Source organism: Arachis stenosperma, chromosome 9 (assembly GCF_014773155.1).
Source record: "Arachis stenosperma cultivar V10309 chromosome 9, arast.V10309.gnm1.PFL2, whole genome shotgun sequence".
Lineage (NCBI taxonomy): Eukaryota > Viridiplantae > Streptophyta > Magnoliopsida > Fabales > Fabaceae > Arachis > Arachis stenosperma.
The window spans coordinates 140,155,740-140,178,797 of record NC_080385.1 but is presented as its reverse complement, the minus strand read 5'-3'; the positions used below and the strand labels follow the sequence as shown (position 1 = coordinate 140,178,797).

The 23,058-nt window shown below is 36.6% G+C and overlaps 1 protein-coding gene and 1 non-coding gene across 2 annotated transcripts; both read right to left on the bottom strand.

Annotated features, from left to right (window-relative positions):
• Positions 1-860: 860 nt before the first annotated feature.
• LOC130951411 (RNA polymerase sigma factor sigB-like) lies at positions 861-5,413 on the bottom strand. Its single transcript, XM_057880057.1, has 6 exons — positions 4,745-5,413; positions 2,863-3,465; positions 2,119-2,349; positions 1,873-2,013; positions 1,534-1,734; positions 861-1,432 (listed from the first exon to the last, which is right to left on the bottom strand). The coding sequence occupies exons 1-6, from the start codon at positions 5,291-5,293 to the stop codon at positions 1,148-1,150; spliced, it is 2,010 nt and encodes a 669-aa protein (XP_057736040.1). The 5' UTR covers positions 5,294-5,413; the 3' UTR covers positions 861-1,147.
• A 14,661-nt stretch (positions 5,414-20,074) lies between these two features.
• LOC130952535 (small nucleolar RNA R71) lies at positions 20,075-20,182 on the bottom strand. Its single transcript, XR_009074714.1, has one exon. It is a non-coding gene; the product is annotated as a small nucleolar RNA R71 (small nucleolar RNA).
• Between the last annotated feature and the right edge of the window lie 2,876 nt (positions 20,183-23,058).

Below are 23,058 nucleotides of genomic sequence, written 5' to 3'. Positions count from 1 at the left end.
TGATCGATTATAAGATGTGAAATATTATGATATGTAAAAGTGAAGCAATTTGAATGTATAAAGTACATACTTTATAAAAAGTTACGATAGACTAAAATTTGATAAAAAGTATTAAATAAAATCTTAAACAAGATTATTGAAATTTGTTCAAAAATTTGAATGTCATTCAAGTTTTATGAACCTGAGGGGAGTGGGAATTATTTTATTCGTTCCCACAGACGGCGCCAATTGTTCTTGTAGAGGTTGGCCGGTGTATAACTCGTCCGCCAGTGAATACTTGTAAACTCTCAGTCAAGATGAGGTATACGTCCGCAATGAGAGAACAAGGGAGTGGATACCTGTAAAAGACACTCCGACACTCAAGTGTTTAAGAAGTATAAGAATAATTCTATAAATATAGAATGTATATAGAATATATCTAGAATATCCGGTGTATATAGAAATTGGTGCCTTTTATAGGCATAGAGTTAATGAATAGAGTTGATGGTATGACCGTTAATCATTAAATCAGAGTAATAGTCATTAAGTCAGTAATAAAGGTGTCGGTTACAGAATGAATGATAATTAAGGCTGAGTTATAGCTTATAATACACAATAAAGACTGAGTTATAAAGTGATGAATCACAACTTATATAAATAAATATAATTAAAAGTAATTTTAGAAATATTCTGACTATACAACTCCAAAATATATTTATTACGAACGATAGTGGTATAAGTAGTTAAATTATTCATGCAGCATATCCGCAAATGTGATTTGTGCATAATTTATACAAAAACGGTTAACAGGATATTGTTTTCTGGGGAATTATCTATTTATCTTCGTCAGGAAATGAAGGGGCAGAGAGCTCACTTCAACGTCTGATAAAAAAATGGTTGACTAGTAATAATAAATTCACAGTTATTCCCTTGTGTGTACATCCATTTCCGAGTGGTATACCAATAACGTTCTGTTTCCTATTTTGGAGAGGAAGAAGGTAAAGGATGAAAACGAAAATAAAAAGGAGGAAGAACGTACATACAATGATACAAACGAATATGCAAAAGGGAGAATGGACCGCACCCTCACCAGCATCAAATAAGCCTAACTCTCTGTCTCCGCTGTAACAATGAGAACATACATTTTTTTTTTCTATATTTGGTAGGATTATGATGAAACCAAATACTGCTGGAAATGCTTGGTCCTCTTCTTGTTCCTAAGTTTCCTAAAAGCAACAGACTCAATTTGCCTAACTCTCTCCCTACTCACGCCCATCATTTCCCCTATCTCTTGCAATGTCTTCATCCTTCCATCATCCATACCAAATCTCCATCTTATGACCTGTTGCTCTCTGGGATTGAGACTTTCCAGCACCATCTCGAGGTCCTTCTTCATCATTTGTTTGATGAGCTGTTCCTCAGCTGTTTCAGCATCGGGATGAGCGATCACTTCCTGGTCAAAAACACAAATCCATCATCATATCAGCAAAATGAACTCACATAGACAAGTCCTTTCCATCAAGCATAATAAATTTTAATAAGTTTAGGACAGACCGAAGGCTTCAAATTCTGGTTGATCCCAATCTTCTGCTCTAGAGATCTGGGAGCTTTTGGGGTCAAGAGTACAGCACCAAGCCTCTTCATTGACAGTCCAGTTGCTGCAGCCACTTCTTCATCATTGGGGTTTCTTCCATTTTCACTAAAAAATTGTTTTCTTGCCTCTTTCACTCTGTAAGTTGCCTCCACCATGTGGAACTGTCGAAACAAAAAACAATGCAATGATACAGACGATCATAGACATTAGATCTATTTCAGTTTCGCAGTATTTTTCACCCTAACACCGTAACACGCATAGTCAGAAAGAAGATAACCAAAGATAAGTATAGTGCTCACAGGTAGGCGAATGGTCCTTGACTGGTCAGAAAGCGACTTTCGAACTGCCTGTTTAATCCACCAATGAGCATATGTGGAGAACTTAAAACCCTTGGAAGCGTCAAACTTCTCTGCACCTCTCACAAGGCCTCGGCATCCTTCCTGTAATCAATGGGAATTATATAGTTGATTACTGAAACAATAAGGTCATCATGTTCGTCATAGCCACAATTTATTTAACTGAAAACTGTAGAATCGGTAATATACCTGGACAAGATCCTCCAGGTTCATCCCAGCTCCTTGATAATTCTTAGCAATTGATATCACAAGCCGTATATTACTTTTAATCATTTTGTCTTTGCAAAATTTCCCATGATTTAGACGTTTCCTCAGGGTCTTCTGATCTACTCCAGCTACTGCAGCCCATTGAGCAAATGTGGGTTGCCCACCACATCTTTCTGCAACTTCCTCCCGGAGCTTTTCAAGCTTTAGTAGGTCCTGAATCATATTGGCAGTAGGGCCCAGATAATTTAGGCGACAAAAAGAGTATTATAAACTTCACTGCATTATCAGAAAGAAACTTTGAAGACAGTTATTCTTTGTTTTTTTCTTGTTTTGGGGGGGTACTCGACGGCAATTTTATAACTTAAAGGATTAAAATCTCCTAAAATATAAATTCTTTGATAATAATCTGCATAAGTAGATTCTTTCTAATTTCATTGTAATATTGCATTCCTTTTCTGACTGATGATTCTTAAAACAAAAAAAAATGGTCAGCTAAACAGGAAGTAAGATTAAGTGAGTAGCCGCAAACCTAACGGATGAGACTTGCATAACTTGATATATCTTAAAATTGGCATAAAATTTATTGATGAATCATAAAATCAGCATGCATTTTATGGAGACTATATAACATATTTGGAGCATATTAAAAATAAAATGCATGAAACCATGGTTGCCACGCGAGTGTAGTATAAAAATAGTGCATAACCACTAACATGAGATTCTCACCTGAATTCCTTCAGACAGTTGAACTTCTTCAGTTGATGTAAGAAGCCTAGTAGTGCTGGTTGTTGTTCTCAGGTAACGAAGTGGATCGGAATAGTCTACTTCTTGAATGGGAACACGCTTTCTCCTGCTGGGGGAACCAGACTTAAAAGAAACAATATTTGTGGGAGTCTTCTCTGCCACCCTCTCTCTTCTAGCTTTTCTTTCTATTTGGCGCCTAGATCTTACGGCTATACTATCTGAAAGCTGTTCCTGCAGACGCTCAAGTTCCTCATAGGTAGGCTCCACATTATCTGACTCCTCATCACTATCCACTATGTTTACATCTTCCACTGTTTGTGCTCCAGAGTCAATGGGCCGTCTAGCTATGTCATCTCCTGTTTCCATACGTTGAACCCACGTCAGAAGTAAATTATCAGATTTGGAAGATACATGCGATCTAAATGCTGGTTCTGCCAAGGGTTTCTTTTTAACTAGCAGGGCTGCATCCTTTGCAACCTTCACAGCAGCTTTAGCAAGAGCAACAGCTTCATAAGCAGCAGCAGCTATTACAGCCTCTTCACTAGTAAGAAGTGATTCTGTAGATAAGGTTGATTTAAACTTTGCCTGATTATAGGCATAAATAAATTAGTCTCTGGGTGAGTTCGATATAACTAAACCTATTTTCGAATTATGATGGTCTGTTTGGCTTCTATTTTAAGTTCCTATAATATGAATTTTGTGAAAAAGAAATAATAAAAAAAAATGGGTAAACAATGAAATTTGTTTTTCCTTCCCCCTCCTATCTTAACTATTTCCTTTACAACAACTTGTAACAAGAAGCACACAAAATGGAATGAAAATTGTCTACACCCAGTTCAATGTTACAAACTATGTCAAGCCTCATCAACAGTTGGATTATAATAACATAAAAAATGGTGATAAATGTTGATGAACTTTGTCAAAATGGCAGGCTTAATGCAGACCTGAACAGGAATAAGTAAGCTCCCTGTCCATGAATGAGTAAATAATAATAATAATAACAATAATAAAGCACCGCCAAGGGCAATAAGATCACACTGACATCACTCAATCCAAATATACAAATGTAACAATACAAACAAGTGGAATGCGGAGCCAAGAATGGTGAAATCGAATTGATATTAGATTGGGGGAAAAATGATTGTGGAAGTATAGCAGTATGTTATGAGTAAAAAAGAGGCCTAAGACCCAATTAGGATAGTTTTACTAGTAATTGATTTACTATAAATAGGTATAGTAAGAATGTAACTAGCAATGAATGATTTCAGTGATTGATTCCTTTCTTCTTTGGCCCTAATTGGGATTCTCTCTACTCTCTCTTCTCTCTATTGGCCCTTAATTGGGAAATTTTCTATTCTCTACCTATCTCTTAGATTCTTATCCCTAACATTTGGTGCTTTCATTGGCCACCATTCTCCATTTTCATGGTGGTATGGTGATCTCACCTCCAATGGAACAAATTGGAAGTGTAGTTGAGCATTCTACTGCCTTTTCATCTTATATTTAACGACACGGAAATATTGAAGAATTTTCTCAATGGATTAAACACATATCCATATAGAAATTATATTTGACGATCCTAAATCTCTTTGGATGCATTTTATTTAGCAAAATTTTATGAAGAAAGATGGAAAAATCCTTTTCCAGAAATTTCAAAGCCAAAATTACCATATCAACACCATATCCAGATCCAAAAAAATTCATCCATAGAATCAACAGCTCAAGCAGAATTTCAAATCACAGATCCAGAAATTCAATCAAAATTTCAAGGTCCAGTTCCAGCATCATCAATCACAATTCAGGATATGACAACACAAGCAATTCAACAAGTAGAAGATTCAGAAGAATATATGGAATTATCTACCGCGATTGCGATTGACAGTGACGATGTTGATGGACGAGCAGTGAATGGCACCACTCTGGGCAACGGAGACGGTAAACTCACTGCCAGAAGCGGCACCGAAGACGGCGCCGTCGCGATGGAGAAGGTGGAGGACGCAAACCAAGAACCGGCAGAGGTGAAGGCGACGCGACCACCACTAAAGCCACCGCATCTGAACTCGCACGCGGTGGTCTTTCCCGGCGCCGACGACGCTGCAGAGCTAAACAGAGGAGGCGGCGCCAAGGACGGCGCCTCCGCGAAGGGAGAGCAAATGCTCGCGAAGTTCCGGGTTGACGGAGCAGCGACAATGGAAGACAGAGCAGCGACGGTAAAAGGAAGGGGTCTGTGCGGTCGAGTTCCCTCAATCATGGCGAAGCCAGCACCACTAATGGCCGCCGTATTTCCTTGGGACCGTGACAGTGTACTCGGATCTGTGACGGGTATGCCCGAAAAGCGGCCGCGGCACGCAGGGTTAGGGGCGTGCTGGTCTTGGACGGCAATATCAATCCTAGGGCAGCAAGGCTTGGACATGCGTGGAGGGCAGCAGCTGTAGGACAGTGGAGGAGAAGGAGTCGCTGGGAGTGGATCCTCTCCAGTAGGAAAAAAATTGGATGGTGTTCAGTATGTAATCTCACTATTTATTGTTTTCTCTCCTATTTAATTTTGATTTCACTTATAAAATTAAAGGTGAGAGATCATATTTTATTCTCTCAAGTATTCTCTAAGTGTTCAAAAAAATGGAGAAGATCTATTTCCGGAGTCGCTGGAGATTCCTTCCCAGGGAAGGAGAGAGGAGCTGGGTCAATTGAGTTTGGTGTTGCATTGGCCCGAAACCTAATTTCTGAAGCCCAAAATAAGAAGAGGATAGGTGATCCATTTAATTCAAGCCCAATTTTGAGAATACAGCTCTTTTGGACCAATTTTAGATTAACACACTAAGGCCTAATTTTAGATTTATGCATCAATTATATTTTATTTGTTTTAGATTGATGGACTCTATGGGTAATTTTGTTTTTTTAGCAGTAGAATAGAAATAAGATAAAAAAATATTATTTTTAAATTTAAATATTTTTTTAATTATAATTAGGATTTATAATTTTTTTTACAATCTTAAAGGCAGGGTTATCGTTAACGGGAAGTTAATGTTAAGAGTAGAAAAGAAGTTTAAAATCCAACTAGGATAATTTTACTAGTAATTGATTTATAATCCAATATAAATATCTAACTATGTTTATAAATTGGAATTTAAATACAATAACAAATATTACTTATCTTTTGTTAGAGAGAATCTCATTGATAGTAATCTACTCAGAAACAAACTAAAGTAGTTACTGAAAGAATGGGCAAATATCTTAATCTCTCTGCAGAGGATTATAATCTATAAATACCAAACTCTAACTATGTAAAAAGTACGCTATTCACTCTGAATTGCATTATACTCATCTTCTACTCTTACTAACTTGAGTATCGGAGTGTCTTTGCAAGTGTTCGCCACCACCATTTCCCTTGAAGCTAATGTATACCTCATCCGTCTCAGGCAAAAGCAAGCTCAATTCTTAAACAAGACAAGTTATACCTCAAGTCTGACTTACTACGGAGGAACAGGTGGCACCATTGTGTGACTGAGTCTACTTAACTCCACTATTATTTTTTTTTCCAATTATTTACCCCGTTTTGTAGGTTATAACTAATGGCGAAAAAGCAAAACAATTTACATTCTCCTCCTATTATAACCGAACTATTAGTGATAAAAGAATCACTAAAAGTAGAAATTTAAATGTTAACCGAATTTGTGAACCAAAACGAACAAGGTGATGAGAAAGACTAGAGAAGTTCTAGTAACGGTGATGACCACACATCGGGAATAATGACCATGGTAATAGTCACTCCAAACCTATCAACAAAGAAAATAAATTATGCCAAATTCTCTGGTAATATTATCTAATGATACACAATTTTAGCTACATATAAGGCATTTTTAGTTCCCATATTTTTATTAGAAATTCTAAATTAGCACAATTATGCAAGCATTTGATCAAATAAATTGATTTTATTATTTCTGACATATAACCAAGACTCGAATCATATATGAACCAATTTATAATGAACTTCTCTCGTCATTTACATTATTATTGCTATAATTACTATTTTCCTTTTCAATCGCCTTTTGACTGCTCAGTGTTAGCCCATGCTGTTTTATTCACAGGTCTTGGTCCTCATTCTCATCAATTATTTTGTTCTCGGAATAATAAAATTCAACTTTAGTTTTAACCAACGAATTCAAAACGTGTGTTTGTAATCCTCTGTATAAAAAGAAAAATTCGAAATTACCTCGGAAAACAATCGAAAGGCGAATGATCGCAACACATCAAATTGATAAGTGATTATACCACGGTAACACAATGCGTACGCATAACCTAATCTACCTATATAATTCTTTTACTTTAATTTTCAATACGACATGACCTATTATAAGGTATACACTACTCTATATATTTGAACCGCTTCACTTTTATGTATCTTACCATTTTATATATCAACCTTGGGCACGCTATATTTCTTCGTAAATTGCCAGTCTATGTTTCATTTTCGATAGACTTTCTTTAAGTATATATGGTACCATTGTTTGTACTGTACATTTCTACACCAAGTTTTGTATACTGGATAATACAGTCATGCCGACCAGAAGAAAGTCAGGCAGTGCTATAAACAAACTCACCAAAAATAACTCCAACAATAGTACAACCATGCGGACTATAACTCGAACAATTTGAACCTTGTAACAGAGCTCAACTCCAAAATCAATGTATAAGATTGGCTTAAAGGTACATTTTAGCTAAGCTCACAAGTCGAAACACGGTGATGTTTTCTTCTTTCATTAACAAAATATCTTTACTCTTTTATTTTCAATTTTTCTATTAATCTCATTTATCACTATTCCTAATTGATCTATAAGTATGATCAAATCAAAACCGAACTATACTCTGATTTTCAAACGCACAAGATACCAAGTTATTTATCATATTCTATTATCCTTAATAACCAAACTATAAAGATCGGATACTCAAGTTCAAGTACAACTCACACAAGTGATACTTTGATACAATCATTCAACTTCAAAATTTATCAACTCAGCTTTCTATCAATTCGAGAACAAACTCAGTTATCAATTAATTCGAGAACAATTACATATGCTCTACCAATCATTATCTTTTTAGATTTTATAATCTCCATGAGACCACGACTAATAATCTTCTATTCTATTATTGTTATATCAATTATTGAAAGCTAATAGAACTCTTATCTAACAGGAACTACAACAAACCAATATTAATGTTGGCATACAAAAATAAACCGACAGTTAGAAATCGGTATCAATCCAACAAACCGGCAGTTATAAGTCGGATTCATTTCAAACAATTCAGCAACTATAAGTTCGAATCACTCCAAATAGATCAACATCTATAAGTCAGAATTATTTTGAAACAAATTAGCAATTATAAGTCTGAATCACTCCAAACAAATTGACACCTATAAGTCAAAATCATTTCAAACAAATCGACAATTATAAGCCAGAACCACTCCATACAAAATGACATTATAAGTCGAAACGAGTCAAAGCGAACTGACACATCTAAGTCGGAGTCAATCCAACAAACAATCAACTATGAGTTTATCCAAAAGTACACTAATGCAAGCAACACCAAATCTCATTCTCAAGATTATCAAGTTAATATTGGGGGGGAGGGGAGGGCTAATCCTTATCTCATTATTTAAACTATTATTCCTAATCATTCTCAATTTTTTTTACTTTACTATTCACCTCAAGCTATTCCCAAGCATGACTATCATTTTTCAACATACAAGTTGAGCTTGGAGGATACTACTATTACTATCACCATTCCGATTTATAGGTTCACAAAAAATTCAGAAGCTCAACCCGTCGTATTGAAAAATACCACAGGTCAAGGTTGGGAATGTGATCAGTGCTTATAACCCCAGTCCAACTATGCCTATAAATCGGAATTCAAATACAATAACAAACATGGCTTATCTTTAGATAGAGAGAATCTCGCTAATAACAACCCACTCAGAAATAAACTAAGGGTGGTTACCGAAAGATCAAGAAATATCTCAACCTCTCTACAGAGGATTACACTCTATAAATACCGAATCCTAACTATGTAAAATATATGCTATTCACTCTGAATTGCATTATAATCATCCTCTACTCTTACTAACTTGGACGTCAGAGAGCCTTTGCAGGTGCCTGCCGTCGTCATTTCTCTTAAAGTCAACGTATACTTCATCCGTGTCAAGCGAAGGCAAGCTCAATCTTTAAACAGGATGAGTTATACCTCAAGCCCAGCTTACTACGCAGGAACAACAATGAATAATTTTAGTAATTGATTCCTTTTTTCTTTAGCCCTAGTTGGGATTCACTCATCTCTCTATTGGCTCTTAATTTAAAATTTTTCTATTCTCACCCTATTTCTTAAATTCTTACCCCTAACACTAGAGGGGGGTGGAGAAAGTACAGCGGTATAGGCTCCCCAAAGAATGTTTGAAATGAGTGAATCAGAATGCGCATCTAAAGCGGATAACCCCCAAGTGTTGCAAATTAAGGATCAGTGGCAGTGTTGGTGTCATTAAAATGAAGGTGGCAGATAGAATACAGTATGACTGTAAACACAAATTTTTCTTTATTTTTGCTGCATATTTGGTTTGATGTGGAGGCACGACGAAGAAAAGATGAGCAAGAACCCAATCCAATAGAAATAGAAAACAACATAATAGTCAGCAACTATAATTGAGATAAAAAAGGAAAAAGAAGGTTACTTAGATAGGTAGGAAAAACATAGGGATGAGTTCAAATGGTGTTGGGGAAGCACTTGAAGTGTGACAATAGACACAACATTCTAGTGTTTTCTGTCGGGAGTCGTAATCTGTTATCTTGTTATGTTATGTAATGGCATGCCAGGGCTCAAAAGAGAAGAGAACATTGGGAGAGGTGTCATATCATATTACAATCTACAATTTACAAGAGGAGCTCAATATTAGAAATTTTTGCACAACCATTTTTAGGAACATTTAGAAAATATCAGTATCATAAAAGCTACGTGCATGCTTGATCTCCTCAACAATTTTGGTGGTTTTAACATGAACCCTATAGGCCTTGCTAGAAGTGAAATAACCAACAAAAATTCCTTTATATGATTTTGAGTCATATTTTTTTATATTATCTTTGAAGTTTAAAACAAAATATTTTTTTACCAAATACATGAATATAATACAAAGTAGGAGGAGTTCCTTCCTATATCTTATAAGATGTCTTTTTCAAGAATTTTCTTATAATGGTTCAGTTCAAAATATAGCAAGATCTGTTAACAACTTTAACCCACAAAAGTTAGGAATTTGTTCTCACATAACATGACTCTAGTGGTCTCTTAGAGACTCCTATTTCTCCTTTCCACAATACTATTTTGTTGAGGTATTCTTAGACAAGAGAAATTATGTGAAATTCTATTTTGATTACAAAAGATTTCAAAAAGATAGTTTTCAAATTTTTTTTTATGCTCACTTCTAATAGAAATAATTTTGTAATATTTTTCATTTTGAACTCTTTTAATGAATTTTTCAAAAATATTGAAAGCATCATTCTTATGAGTAAGAAAGAAAATTCAACCATATCTTATGCAGTCATCCACAATAACTAAGTCATAGGATTTTTCATTCATATTTTGAGTTCTAGTTGAACCAAAAATATTAAGATGTAAAAGTTCCAAAACTCTTTTAGTTGAGACTTCTTCCTTAGCTTTAAAAGATGATTTTGTTTGTTTATCCATTTGACAAGCATCACAAATAATGTATTTATTAAACTTGACGTTAGGAAGATTTTTAACTAAATTTCTTTTGATTTATTTTGAAATTTGAAATATGCTTGTATTTCCCAACATTTTATGCCAAATCTATTTTTTAGAATCAAATAAAGAAGAAAAATATTTTACATTTTGATTTTTCAAATTATCTATGGTGAGACTATATACATTATCACACCTCTTAGCTATAAATAAAATAAATTCAATTTCTTCATTAAGAACTTTGCATTTAAAATGATTAAAAGAAACTAAATGGCCAATATTACATATGTTGAGTTTGGAAAAATATTTTATTATTTATTGTAATGACAAACATTTGGTTGATTGATTGAACATTGATTCTAATTTTTGAACTGATTGAAAGTGCCATAAAATTTCAGGACCATTGATGATATTAATGCTTATTTGATTATATTTAGAAAAAATCAACCATCAAAAATAAGATATAAAGAAGATTTGTTGTTGCATAGAAAAAGAGCAATCATGGACAGCAACAACTAGTGTGATTATATTTAAAAATAACCAACTATTAAGAGTAAGATATGAAGAGAATATAGAAAGATTTGTTGCTGCCTATAGAAAAAGAAAGTATCATGTCAATAAAAAGAAAGAGTGGATGCAACGGCTAAGAAAGCTAGACTTTTGCTATAAGAGGAAGAATCAGTTTTCAAGGCACCTCAAAGAGTAGAAAACCAAAACACTACACGTTGCGTGTCTTTCTTCTTCATTTTAGTCTTAATTTTGATATATTCAGTTTTTATTTGAGTATTCCTAGTAAAGAAAAAAAAAGGCTAATGATTAAGTGAGAGATTATTTGAAAATCCTATAAGTGAATAGTCATAAACTGGGAAGAAAACCCAATATAGTTTCAAATTAATTTGGTCTTGGATTTTTGTTTGGTCTTGGCATTGGTTTTTGAAGCACAAAATTGCTGCTTTGTTTGTCTTGGCGTAGAACTGGTTTGGTTCAATTTGTCTTTATAAGGTCTTGGGCTTGGCATTGGTGATTGTAATCTTGAATTGGATATAGTAAAATTCCACAATTATTATGGTAGAGAATGGATGTAGATCTCATTGCACTTCGAGGTTGAACCAAAATATATGCTGGTGTCATTCTCTCTACTCGTTCTTCTTTTTATTTTCTGTTGTTGCAAGAGATTAAACCAAAAAAAATCTCCTACTTATTCTATTACACGTTTCAAGTTTTAAAAGAGCGCATTGATTCAAACTCTCCCTTTCTCAAGGCCTAAAAAACCTTCAACATAGTTGACTAATACTAATTAAATTATATTTTAAACTATCAACTAAAAGAACATTGTCTATAAAAGTAGTGAAATCTTTACTCACTACAAGAAAAACGCTGAATACCATCGGATTTACCGTCGGATTTGTCAAATAAATCCGATGGTAATCAATTCACTGTCGGATTTTCTATCGAAAACAATCGGACGGTATAACCCTCGCTGGTAAATATTTATCGTCAAATATTTTACGTCAACGGTAATTACTGTCGGATTTTGCGATGGATAACCAGCTCAGAAAATCAATTGGCAAGACATTGCTGAGACTACTAAATCGCGGCCTCTAGTCTCTATGTGTAGGACTCTTGTGCAATTAATAAATATTGTGATTAGCAAGACAGATATAAGGTTAATTTCTAATAATTTTATAGCAGAAGATAATCAGATGTATGTTTACTCACATAATGATCCTGAGACTGCTAATCAGCAAATCTTGCTTTGTTCTTCTTCAGTGTGTGGGTGTACTTGAACGTCTTTGTCAATGTGGTCTCGCAGTCCAACGATTTTGACTACATAAGTTGTATCGAAATACAAAATTATTAGAATGCCTAGTAATGATATGCAAAAAGAATATAAGTAAGTTATTAACAAAATTAAAGGAACTTCATAATAGCTTGGATTTGGTCTTCATGAAGGTCGCCAAGCCGCTGGTATACTTGGACGATCTAGCCGATGCCCTGTTAGCTCTGTTGGTGAGACGTTGATGCCTGAACCCCGCATCGGTCTCCCGATGAACTAACAAGGCCTTCTTACCTCCGGCCAGAGCCATCCCATCTGCCGGTCCCGCTCATGACGAACATCATCCAGCATCTACTGGAGCCGCTAACCCATTCGATAGTCGAATATCTTCTAGATGGCCAGGTCGTGCTCAGCATCCGAAATTAAGTGCAGCTGCAATAAAGAAACGTTAATATTAGTTAAGTAAGATAGAGGATATAAACTAGCTAAAATGGTTTGAAAGAGAAAAAATGAAAGTAATTACCGTCCATTTCCTAAACCAGTGCTTCCTGGTCTCAGAGGAAATCTTCGTGTAGTTGGGTTAGGGTTGGTCGTACTTCAGTTTGATGATATTAGTCATCTCCTGAGTACACGTGGTAGGGTTCAGAAAAAACCTAACAACAACCCACAAAAAAGAATCAACCTAAATCCACTAAATAAGAATAAATTTTCAGAAACTTTCAGTAAAAACTGGAATCGTAATCAGTAAAACTAGAAATTATTTACTAGCTTTCCAAACCAACCTCAATTCACTAAACAGGAATCAATTTTTAGGAATTTCAACAATAACAGAAATTATAATCAGTAAAACTAGAAATCATCAGCCAACATTCAAAATCAACCTAAATCCACCAAACAAAAATCAGCTTTCAAGAACATTCAGCAATAACAAGAACCATAATCATTAAAGCTGGAAACAATAACTAGCATTCTAACCTAAATTAGCTAAACTAGAAATAATTAAGGCACTTTCAGCGATAACCATAAACAGGAAAACGTGAGCATTGAATGTGATACTTACCCCATTTTGCCAACAGGCCAAATGCGCAACCGTACGATGAAAGGTAGTGGAGGGGCGTCAGTTGCTGCCTCACTTCCGTGGCTAGACTCCGAGGCTGTGGCGGCATCCGTTGCTGGAGGCTAAGTTGTCGTGGATGCGGGCTGCTGAGCGGTAGGAGGTGGCGTCCTCGTTGTGAAAGGAGGCATGTAGTTGGGGTTAAGGACCATGATGAATGGCTGGTCTGCTAAACCTGCAATCGGTGGTGTGATTGAGGTGGTCAGAGTAGAAGGAGAGGATCTCGAAGTCCTGGGAGTACCGAACGAAACCCTCCCTCTACCTCGATCCGCAACATCTCTTCCTGTCGTCATGTCTGCATATATCAAATTATCAAATAATCTTAGCAATAATTTCTCAGCAAAACAGTCATCAACGTAGTAATAATACAATTAGACAATTCCAAACTCTTCAAGCGTTCAAAATCTAATGTGGCGAGTCAAACATAACTTAATCAATCCAAATACATTAAGATTAGAAACATAAACTGATCTAACTTTAAAACTGATTTAAAAGTAAAATTCCAATTCTACTTAATCCTAAACTATATTAAACTAAAATTAAAAAATTATGTAACAATTTCAGCAACAATTTCTCTAAAAAACAGTTATCAATGCAGCAATTAACACAATTAGACAATTCCAAACACTTCAAACATTCAAAATATAATGTATTAAATAAAACATAACTGAATCAACCTAAATACACTAATAGTAGAAAACTAAACTGATTTAACTTTGAAATTGATTTAAAATTAAAATTCTAATTCTACTCAAATCTAAACCAAATTAAACTAAAATTAAAAAATTATCTAACAATTTCAGCAATAATTTCTCAGCAAAACAGTCACCAATGCAGTAATTAATACAATTAAACAATTCCAAACACTTCAACTATTCCAAACCTAATATATTAAATCTAACCTAACTTAATCAACCTAAATCCATTAAAAGTAGAAAACTAAGCTGAACTAACTTCGAAACTGATTCATAATTAATATTGAAATTCTACTCAAACCCAAACTACATTAAACTACAATTAAAAGAATTATAAAAGAGTTGTTCAAGAACCTGTAATAAAAATAGAGCAAGAAATAAGGGAACACATGGATGTTGCAGGGGTGGTTGCCGAAATTGCTGTGGCGGTGGATGGTGGTGACAACAGATGGTGGTGACGGAAAAGGAGAGAGAGAGAGAGGCTGGGGAAGAAGGAGAAGAAAGAGCGGTATCCGTAAAGGGATGACGACGTCGGAGAGGGGTGGCGACAGTGGTACTCTCAACGGTGATGGAAGGGGGCAGAAAACTGAGGTGGTGGCGGTGATGAGAGAGAGACGGTGGAGATGAAGAGAGAGAGTGTGAAATTTGAAATGGGCGACATGACATTCGCATTTTCATTTAGGGAATTATTACCGTCGGAGTTACCATCGGATTTATTTGACAGTAACATTTTCCGTGTGCCTAAAACTCAGCATTTCACTAAACATTGTTACTGTCAGATCATCCTGCTGGTAAATTCGACGGTAGTGGCGTTCCAAAAATTTCTTTTTTTCTCTCCAAATATTATCGTGGACATTATTGTCGAAAATGTTGTTCCGACGGTAATACTTTAGGGTGATAAATTTATTGCCAAATCCGACGATTAATCCGATAGAAAACTCACCGCTAACATTCGATGCTAAATCTAACGGTAAATCCGACGGTACTCATCATTTTTCTCGTAGTGAATAATTTTTTCAATGCCAATTATCATACCCTTGCCATCATCACCAAAAGTAACGAAACCACTATCATATTCATTAAACTTGATGAAGAATGTAGAGTTTTCTGTCATGTGTTGTGAGCATTCACTGTCCATGTACCACATGTCTTTTTTCTTTTGGATGCTAGGCAAACCTACATAAACGTTAAGAAACTTTAAATATCCAAATTAATTTAGATCCTTTAATGTAAATTTTTCTTAGATGTCCAAAGTCATTATTATAATCCACCAAAATAGTTATACTTTATCACCATATTTCTTTAATGAAATGAAGCATTGCTTATGAGTGTATCCAAGTCCATTATATCTATAACAAACATTTTTCCTTGTTGAATTTGTAAAATTGAAAGATAATTTTTTGCTTTGATAATATGAAATAGAAGCTTCATGAGAATAATTTTTAAAAATTATAGTAAACCAGTTCTTTGTAAAATACATCTTTGATTAGCTAATATTTTATCCAAGTTATTAGATTCTTGGACAAAATAAATTATTGTTCAAAAACTTAATGGTTCCATTCAATTTTTCATTTTTATCAATACCATCAACAAGATTAGATGTTGATACTTTTTCTTCCAGACTCTCAATTTTAGTCTTCAAAGCATCATTTTTCTTTTTCAAAACAACATTTTTATTTTTCAAATTGACAACAAAGGTATTATCATATGCATTCTAATTTTGCTTGTAAAGAAGACATTTCATATTTCAATCCTTCAGTTTCTTTTTTATACTTAATGTATTTAGATAAGAGCTTACTAGTGTTATGAGATAAATCATCAATTATATCATATAACTCTTGAGTAGTATAGTTAGAATAATTTACCTCTTCAATAGGTTCTCTGTCCTTAGTGATGAGCGGATGATTTGTATACTTTTTGGCATTATTTTTAGTATGTTTTTGATATGATTTAGTTAGTTTTTATTATATTTTTATTAGTTTTTAATTAAATTTCACTTTTCTGGACTTTACTATGAGTTTGTGTGTTTTTCTATGATTTCAGGTATTTTCTGGATGAAATTGAGGGACCTGAGCAAAAATCTGATCCAGAGACTCAAAAGGACTGCAGATGCTGTTGGATTCTGACCTCCCTGCACTCGAAGTGGATTTTCTGGAGCTAAAGAAGCCCAATTGGCGCGCTCTCAACGGCGTTGGAAAGTAGACATCCTGGGCTTTCCAGCAATATATAATAGTCCATACTTTGCCCAAGATTTGATGGCCCAAACTGGCGTTCAAAGTCACCTCAAGAAATTCCAGCGTTAAACGCCGGAACTGGCACCTAATTGGGAGTTAAACGCCCAAACTGGCACTAAAGCTGGCGTTTAACTCCAAGGAGAGTCTCTACACGAAAAAAGCTTCATTGCTCAGCCCAAGCACACACCAAGTGGGCCCGGAAGTGGATTTTATGTCATTTACTCATCTATGTACTAGTTTTCTATAAGTAGGACCTTTTACTATTGTATTAGGGACATCTTGGTAGCTATCTTTGAGTTTTATGCTATCTTAGATCATTGGGAGGCTGGCCATTCGGCCATGCCTAGACCTTATGCTTATGTATTTTCAACGGTGGAGTTTCTACACACCATAGATTAAGGTGTGGAGCTCTGCTGTACCTCGAGTATTAATGCAATTACTATTGTTCTTCCATTCAATTCCGCTTGTTCTTTATCCAAGATATCACTTGTTCTTCAACATGATGAAGGTGATGATTGACGCCCATCACCATTCTCACCCATGAACAAGGTGACTGACAACCATTCTTGTTCTACAAGCATCTGAGGCTTAGTGAATATCTCTTGGATTCCTGATTGCACGATGCATGGTTGATCGCCTGACAACCAAGTGCTCGCCTGACAAACGAGCCAACCATTCCGTGAGATCAGAGTCTTCGTGGTATAGGCAAGAACTGATGGCAGCATTCAAGAGAATCCGGAAGGTCTAACCTTGTCTGTGGTATTCTGAGTAGGATTCAATGATTGAATGACTGTGACGTGCTTCAAACCTGTAACCTACTGGGCGTTAGTGACAGACGCAAAAGAGTTATTCTATTCCGGTAGGGGAGGGAACCAAACCGGTGATTGGCAGCACTGTGACAGAGTGTGTGCATTAGCTTTCACTACGCGGATGGGAGGTAGCTGCTGACAACAGTGAAACCTTACACGAGCTTGCCATGGAAAGGAGTAAGAAAGGATTGGATGAAGGCATTAGGAAAGCAGAGAGACGGAAGGGAAGGCATCTTCATACACTTGTCTGAAGCTCTTACACCAATGATATACATAAGTATCTCTATCCTTATCTTTTATGTTATTTTCGTTCATCACCATATACATCTGAGTTTGCCTGACTAAGATTTACAAGATGACCATAGCTTGCTTCAATACTAACAATCTCCGTGGGATCGACCCTTACTCACGTAAGGTTTATTACTTGGACGACCCAGTGCACTTGCTGGTTAGTTGTGCGAAGTTGTGTAATGCCATGGTATTGAGCCACCAAGTTCTTGGAGCCATTACCGGGGATTATTTGAGTTGTGAAAAAGTATTGTTCACAATTTCGCGCACCAAGTTTTTAGCGCCGTTGCCGGGGATTGTTCAAGTTTTGAGCAAGCTTTTGGTAACATCAGTGCCAAGATCCGGCAACAACATCAAGATTTTGGTGTTATTGCCCGGGATTGTTTAGGCTGGACAACTGACGGTTCATCTTGTTGCTTAGATTAGGTATTATTTTTTTTTCGAAATTCTTGAAGATGAATTCTAGAGTTTCATGATGATTTGTTGAAATCTGGCTGGCTGAGAAGCCATGTCTAATCTCATTGGACCGAGGTTTCAACTTATCACCACAAGAACTTGTTGATTTCTTATCAATCTTGCTTTTGGAGCAGTGATTTGCTAAGGCTTGGCTGGCCTCTGGCCATGTCTAGTGTTTTGGACCGAAGCTTTCTTTGAAAGCTTGGCTGGCTGTGAAGCCATGTCTAATTCCTGGACCGGAGTCTTAGACTAGCATTGCACTGATTCCTGGAATTCTCATTAAGAATTTTGATACCTTTTCCCATTTAATTTTCGAAAAACACAAAAAAATTACAAAATCATAAAAAGACCAAAAATATTTGATGTTTCTTGCTTAAGTTTAGTGTCTCATCCTAAGTTTGGTGTCAAATGTATGTTTTTGTTATAATTTTCGAATCCATGCATATATTTCTTTGTTTTGATCTTTGAATTCTATTGACTTGAAGTATTTTGTGTGTCTCATATAGTGTCAGTGGCACACAAACTGCTAAGTTTGGTGTCTTGCATGCATTGTTAATTGATTCTTGTTGCATTTTGATTATAAAAAAAAATCCAAAAATATTTTTAATTTGTGTCTTTTCAAGTCAATGATACAAAGAATTGAAGATTCAGAACATACTGCAGAGGAATTACACAGAAAAAGCTGAGCATTCAAAAATGCCCAGTGAAGAAGGCAGACTGGCGTTTAAACGCCAGCCAGGGCACCTGGTTGGGCGTTTAACGCCCAAAGAGGTAGCATTTTGGGCGTTAAACGCCAGAATGTATACCATTCTGGGCGTTTAACGCCAGGATGGTGCTAGGGGGAAGATTTTGTTTTCAAATCAATTTTTTTTTAGTTTTTCAAAATCAAATCTTTTTCAAATCAAATCTTTTCAATCAAATGTTTTCAAAATCAATTTCTTTCCTTTTTAAAAGATACTTACTAACAATTAATGATTTGATTGAACATCTCAAAATTGTTGCCTTTTCTGTTGAGAAAGGTTTTATGTTTGAATCATATCTTTTCTTGTTAGGCAAGTTATTAATTTTTAAAAATCAAATCTTTTTCAAATTGTTTTCAAATTATATCTTTTAAAATTGTTTTCAAATCATATCTTCTCAATCACATCTCTTTGACCATAACTTTTCAATCATATCTTCTTAACCACATCTTTTTCAAAATAGTTTTCAATCAAATCTTTTTGATGTCTAATTTCAAAATCTTTTTTTTCGAAAATCACTTGATTTCTTTCCCACTTTCGTTTTCGAAAATCAATTAGTGTTCTTCAAAATGTTTTCAAAATTTTATAATTAATTTCAAAAATTATCCCCCCTTCTTCTTCACATCCTTCTATTTATGGAGTATCACTCCTTCTTAATGCACAATTCGAACTATATCTGATCAAGTTCGAATTCTCCTTCTTCTTTCTTCTATTTTTCTTTTCCTCTGACACCTAAAGGAATCTCTATACTGTGACATAGAGGATTCCACATTTTCTTGTTCCCTTCTCTTTCTTATGAGCAGGAGCAAAGACAAAGGCATTCTTGTTGAGGCTGATCCTGAACCTGAAAGGACCTTGAAGAGAAAGCTAAGAGAAGCCAAAGCACAACTCTCTTTAGAGCACCTGACCGAATTCTTCAAGGAAGAAGAATAAATGGCAGCCGAAAACAACAACAATGCCAACAATGCAAGGAAGGTGCTTGGTGACTTTACTGCACCTACTCCTGATTTCTATGGGAGAAGCATCTCTATCCCTGCCATTGGAGCAAACAACTTTGAGCTTAAGCCTCAATTAGTTTCTCTAATGCAACAGAATTGCAAGTTTCATGGACTTCCAATGGAAGATCCTCATCAGTTTTTAGCTGAGTTCTTGCAAATCTGTGACACAGTCAAGACTAATGGGGTTAACCCTGAGGTCTATAGACTGATGCTATTCCCTTTTGCTGTGAGAGACAGAGCTAGAATATGGTTGGACTCCCAACCTAAAGAAAGCCTGGACTCTTGGGAAAAGCTAGTCAATGCCTTCTTGGCAAAGTTCTTTCCACCACAAAGATGGAGTAAGCTTAGAGTGGAAGTCCAAACCTTCAGACAGAAGGATGGAGAATCCCTCTATGAAGCTTGGGAAAGATACAAACAGTTAATCAGAAAATGTCCCTCTGACATGCTTTCTGAATGGAGCATCATAGGTATTTTCTATGATGGTCTCTCTGAACTATCCAAGATGTCTTTGGATAGCTCTGCTGGAGGATCTCTTCATCTGAAGAAGACGCCTACTGAAGCTCAAGAACTGATTGAAATGGTTGCAAATAACCAATTCATGTACACTTCTGAAAGGAATCCTGTGAACAATGGGACTAGTCAGAAGAAAGGAGTTCTTGAAATTGACACTCTGAATGCCATTTTGGCTCAGAATAAAATATTGACTCAACAAGTCAATCTGATTTCTCAAAGTCTGTCTGGAATGCAAAATGCACCAAACAGTACTAAGGATGCTTCATCTGAGGAAGAAGCTTATGATCCTGAGAACCCTTCAATGGAAGAAATAAATTACCTGGGAGAACCCTATGGTAACACCTATAATTCTTCATGGAGAAATCACCCAAATCTCTCATGGAAGAATCAAGAGAGACCTCAACAAGGTTTCAATAATAATGGTGGAAGAAACAGGTTTAACAATGGTAAACCTTTTCCATCATCTTCTCAGCAACAGACAGAGAGCTCTAAGCAGAATACCTCTGACTTAGCAACCATGGTCTCTGATCTAATCAAAACCACTCAAAGTTTCATGACTGAAACTAGATCCTCCATTAGGAATTTGGAAGGACAAGTGGGTCAGCTGAGCAAGAAAATTACTGAACTTCCCCCAAGCACTCTCCCAAGTAACACTGAAGAAAATCCAAAAGGAGAGTGCAAAGCCATAAATATGGCCGAATTCTGGGAGGAAGAAGAGGCAGTGAACGCCACTGAGGAAGGCCTCACTGGACGTCCACTGGCCTCCAATGAGTTCCCCAATGAGAAACCTTGGGAATCTGAGGCTCAAACTGAGACCATAGAGATTCCCTTGGACTTACTACTGCCTTTCATGAGCTCTGATGAGTATTCTTCCTCTGAAGAGGATGAGTATGTCACTGAAGAGCAAGTTGCTAAATACCTTGGAGCAATCATGAAGCTAAATGACAGGTTATTTGGAAATGAGACTTGGGAGGATGAACCCCCTTTGCTCACCAAAGAACTGGATAACTTGTCTAGGCAGCAATTGCCTCAAAAGAGGCAAGATCCTGGGAAGTTTTCTATACCTTGTACCATAGGCACCATGACCTTCAAGAAGGCCTTGTGTGACTTGGGGTCAAGTGTAAATCTCATGCCTCTCTCTGTAATAGAGAAATTAGGGATCTTTGAGGTGCAAGCTGCAAAAATCTCACTAGAGATGGCAGACAACTCAAGAAAACAAGCCTATGGACTTGTAGAGGATGTTCTGGTTAAGGTTGAAGACCATTACATTCCTACTGATTTCATAGTCCTAGAGACTGGGAAGTGCATGGATGAATCAATCATCCTTGGCAGACCCTTCCTAGCCACAGCAAAGGCTGTGATTGATGTTGATAGAGGAGAGTTGATCATTCAAGTGAATGAAGAATCCTTGGTGTTTAAGGCCCAAGGATATCCCTCTGTCATCATGGAGAAGAAGCATGAAGAGCTTCTCTCAAAACAGAGCCAAACAGAGCCCCCACAGTCAGACTCTAAGTTTGGTGTTGGGAGGCCACAATCAAACTCTAAGTTTGGTGTTGGGAAGTTCCAACACGGTTCTGAGCATCTCTGAGGCTCCATGAGAGTCCTCTGTCAAGCTAATGACAGTAAAGAAGCGCTTGTTGGGAGGCAACCCAATGTTTTATAATTAATTATTTTCTTTTGTTATTTTATCTTTTTTGTAGGTTGATGATCATAAGAAGTCACAAAAACAATGAAAAAAGCAAAAAAAAAAATGAAAAACAGGAAGAAAAACAGCACACCCTGGAGGAAGATGCTGCTGGCGTTCAAACGCCAGTCAGCCTAGCAGTTGGGCGTTTAACGCCCAGTCTGGCACCCTTCTGGGCGTTTAACGCCAGAAAGGGGCACCAGACTGGCGTTAAACGCCAGTAAAGGGCAAAAACCTGGCGTTAAACGCCAGGAATGGGCACCAGCTCGGCGTTTAACGCCAGAAAAGGCTCAAAACGTAGATTTTGATGCCATTTGGTGCAAGGATGCCTTTTCCTTGACACTACAGGATCTGTGGACCCCACAGGACCCTACCATCACTCTCTCTCTTCTTCCCCCATTCACCAATCACCTCAACACCTCTTCCCCAAAAACCCCTCACCTATCAAATCCCATCTTTCTCTTCACCACTCACATCCATCCTTCATAAAACCCCACCAACCTCACCCTTCAAATTCAAACCACTTTCCCTCCCAAACCCACCCTCAAATGGCCGAACCCTCATCCCCCTCTTTCCTATATAAACCCCTCTTTACCCCTTCATTTTCCCACTACCTAAACACCACCATCTCCCTCTTCCTCATTTCTTCTACTTCTACTCTCTTCTTTCTTCTTTTGCTCGAGGATGAGCAACATTTAAGTTTGGTGTGGTGAAAGCGTTGCTTTTTCGTTTTTCCATAACCATTTATGGCATCCAAGGCCGGAGAAACCTCTAGAAAGAGGAAAGGGAAGGCAAAGGCTTCCACCTCCGAGTCATGGGAGATGGATAGATTCCTCTCAAGGGTGCATCAAGTCCACTTCTATGAAGTTGTGGCCTTGAAGAAGGTGATCCCCGAAGTCCCTTTTCACTCAAAAAGGGTGAATATTCGGAGATCCGCCATGAGATCCGAAGAAGAGGTTGGGAAGTACTTACCAACCCCATTCAACAAGTCGGAATCTTGATGGTTCAAGAGTTCTATGCCAATGCATGGATCACCAAGAACCATGACCAAAGTGTGAACCCGGATCCAAAGAATTATCTTACTATGGTTCGGGGGAAATACTTGGATTTTAGTCCGGAAAGTGTGA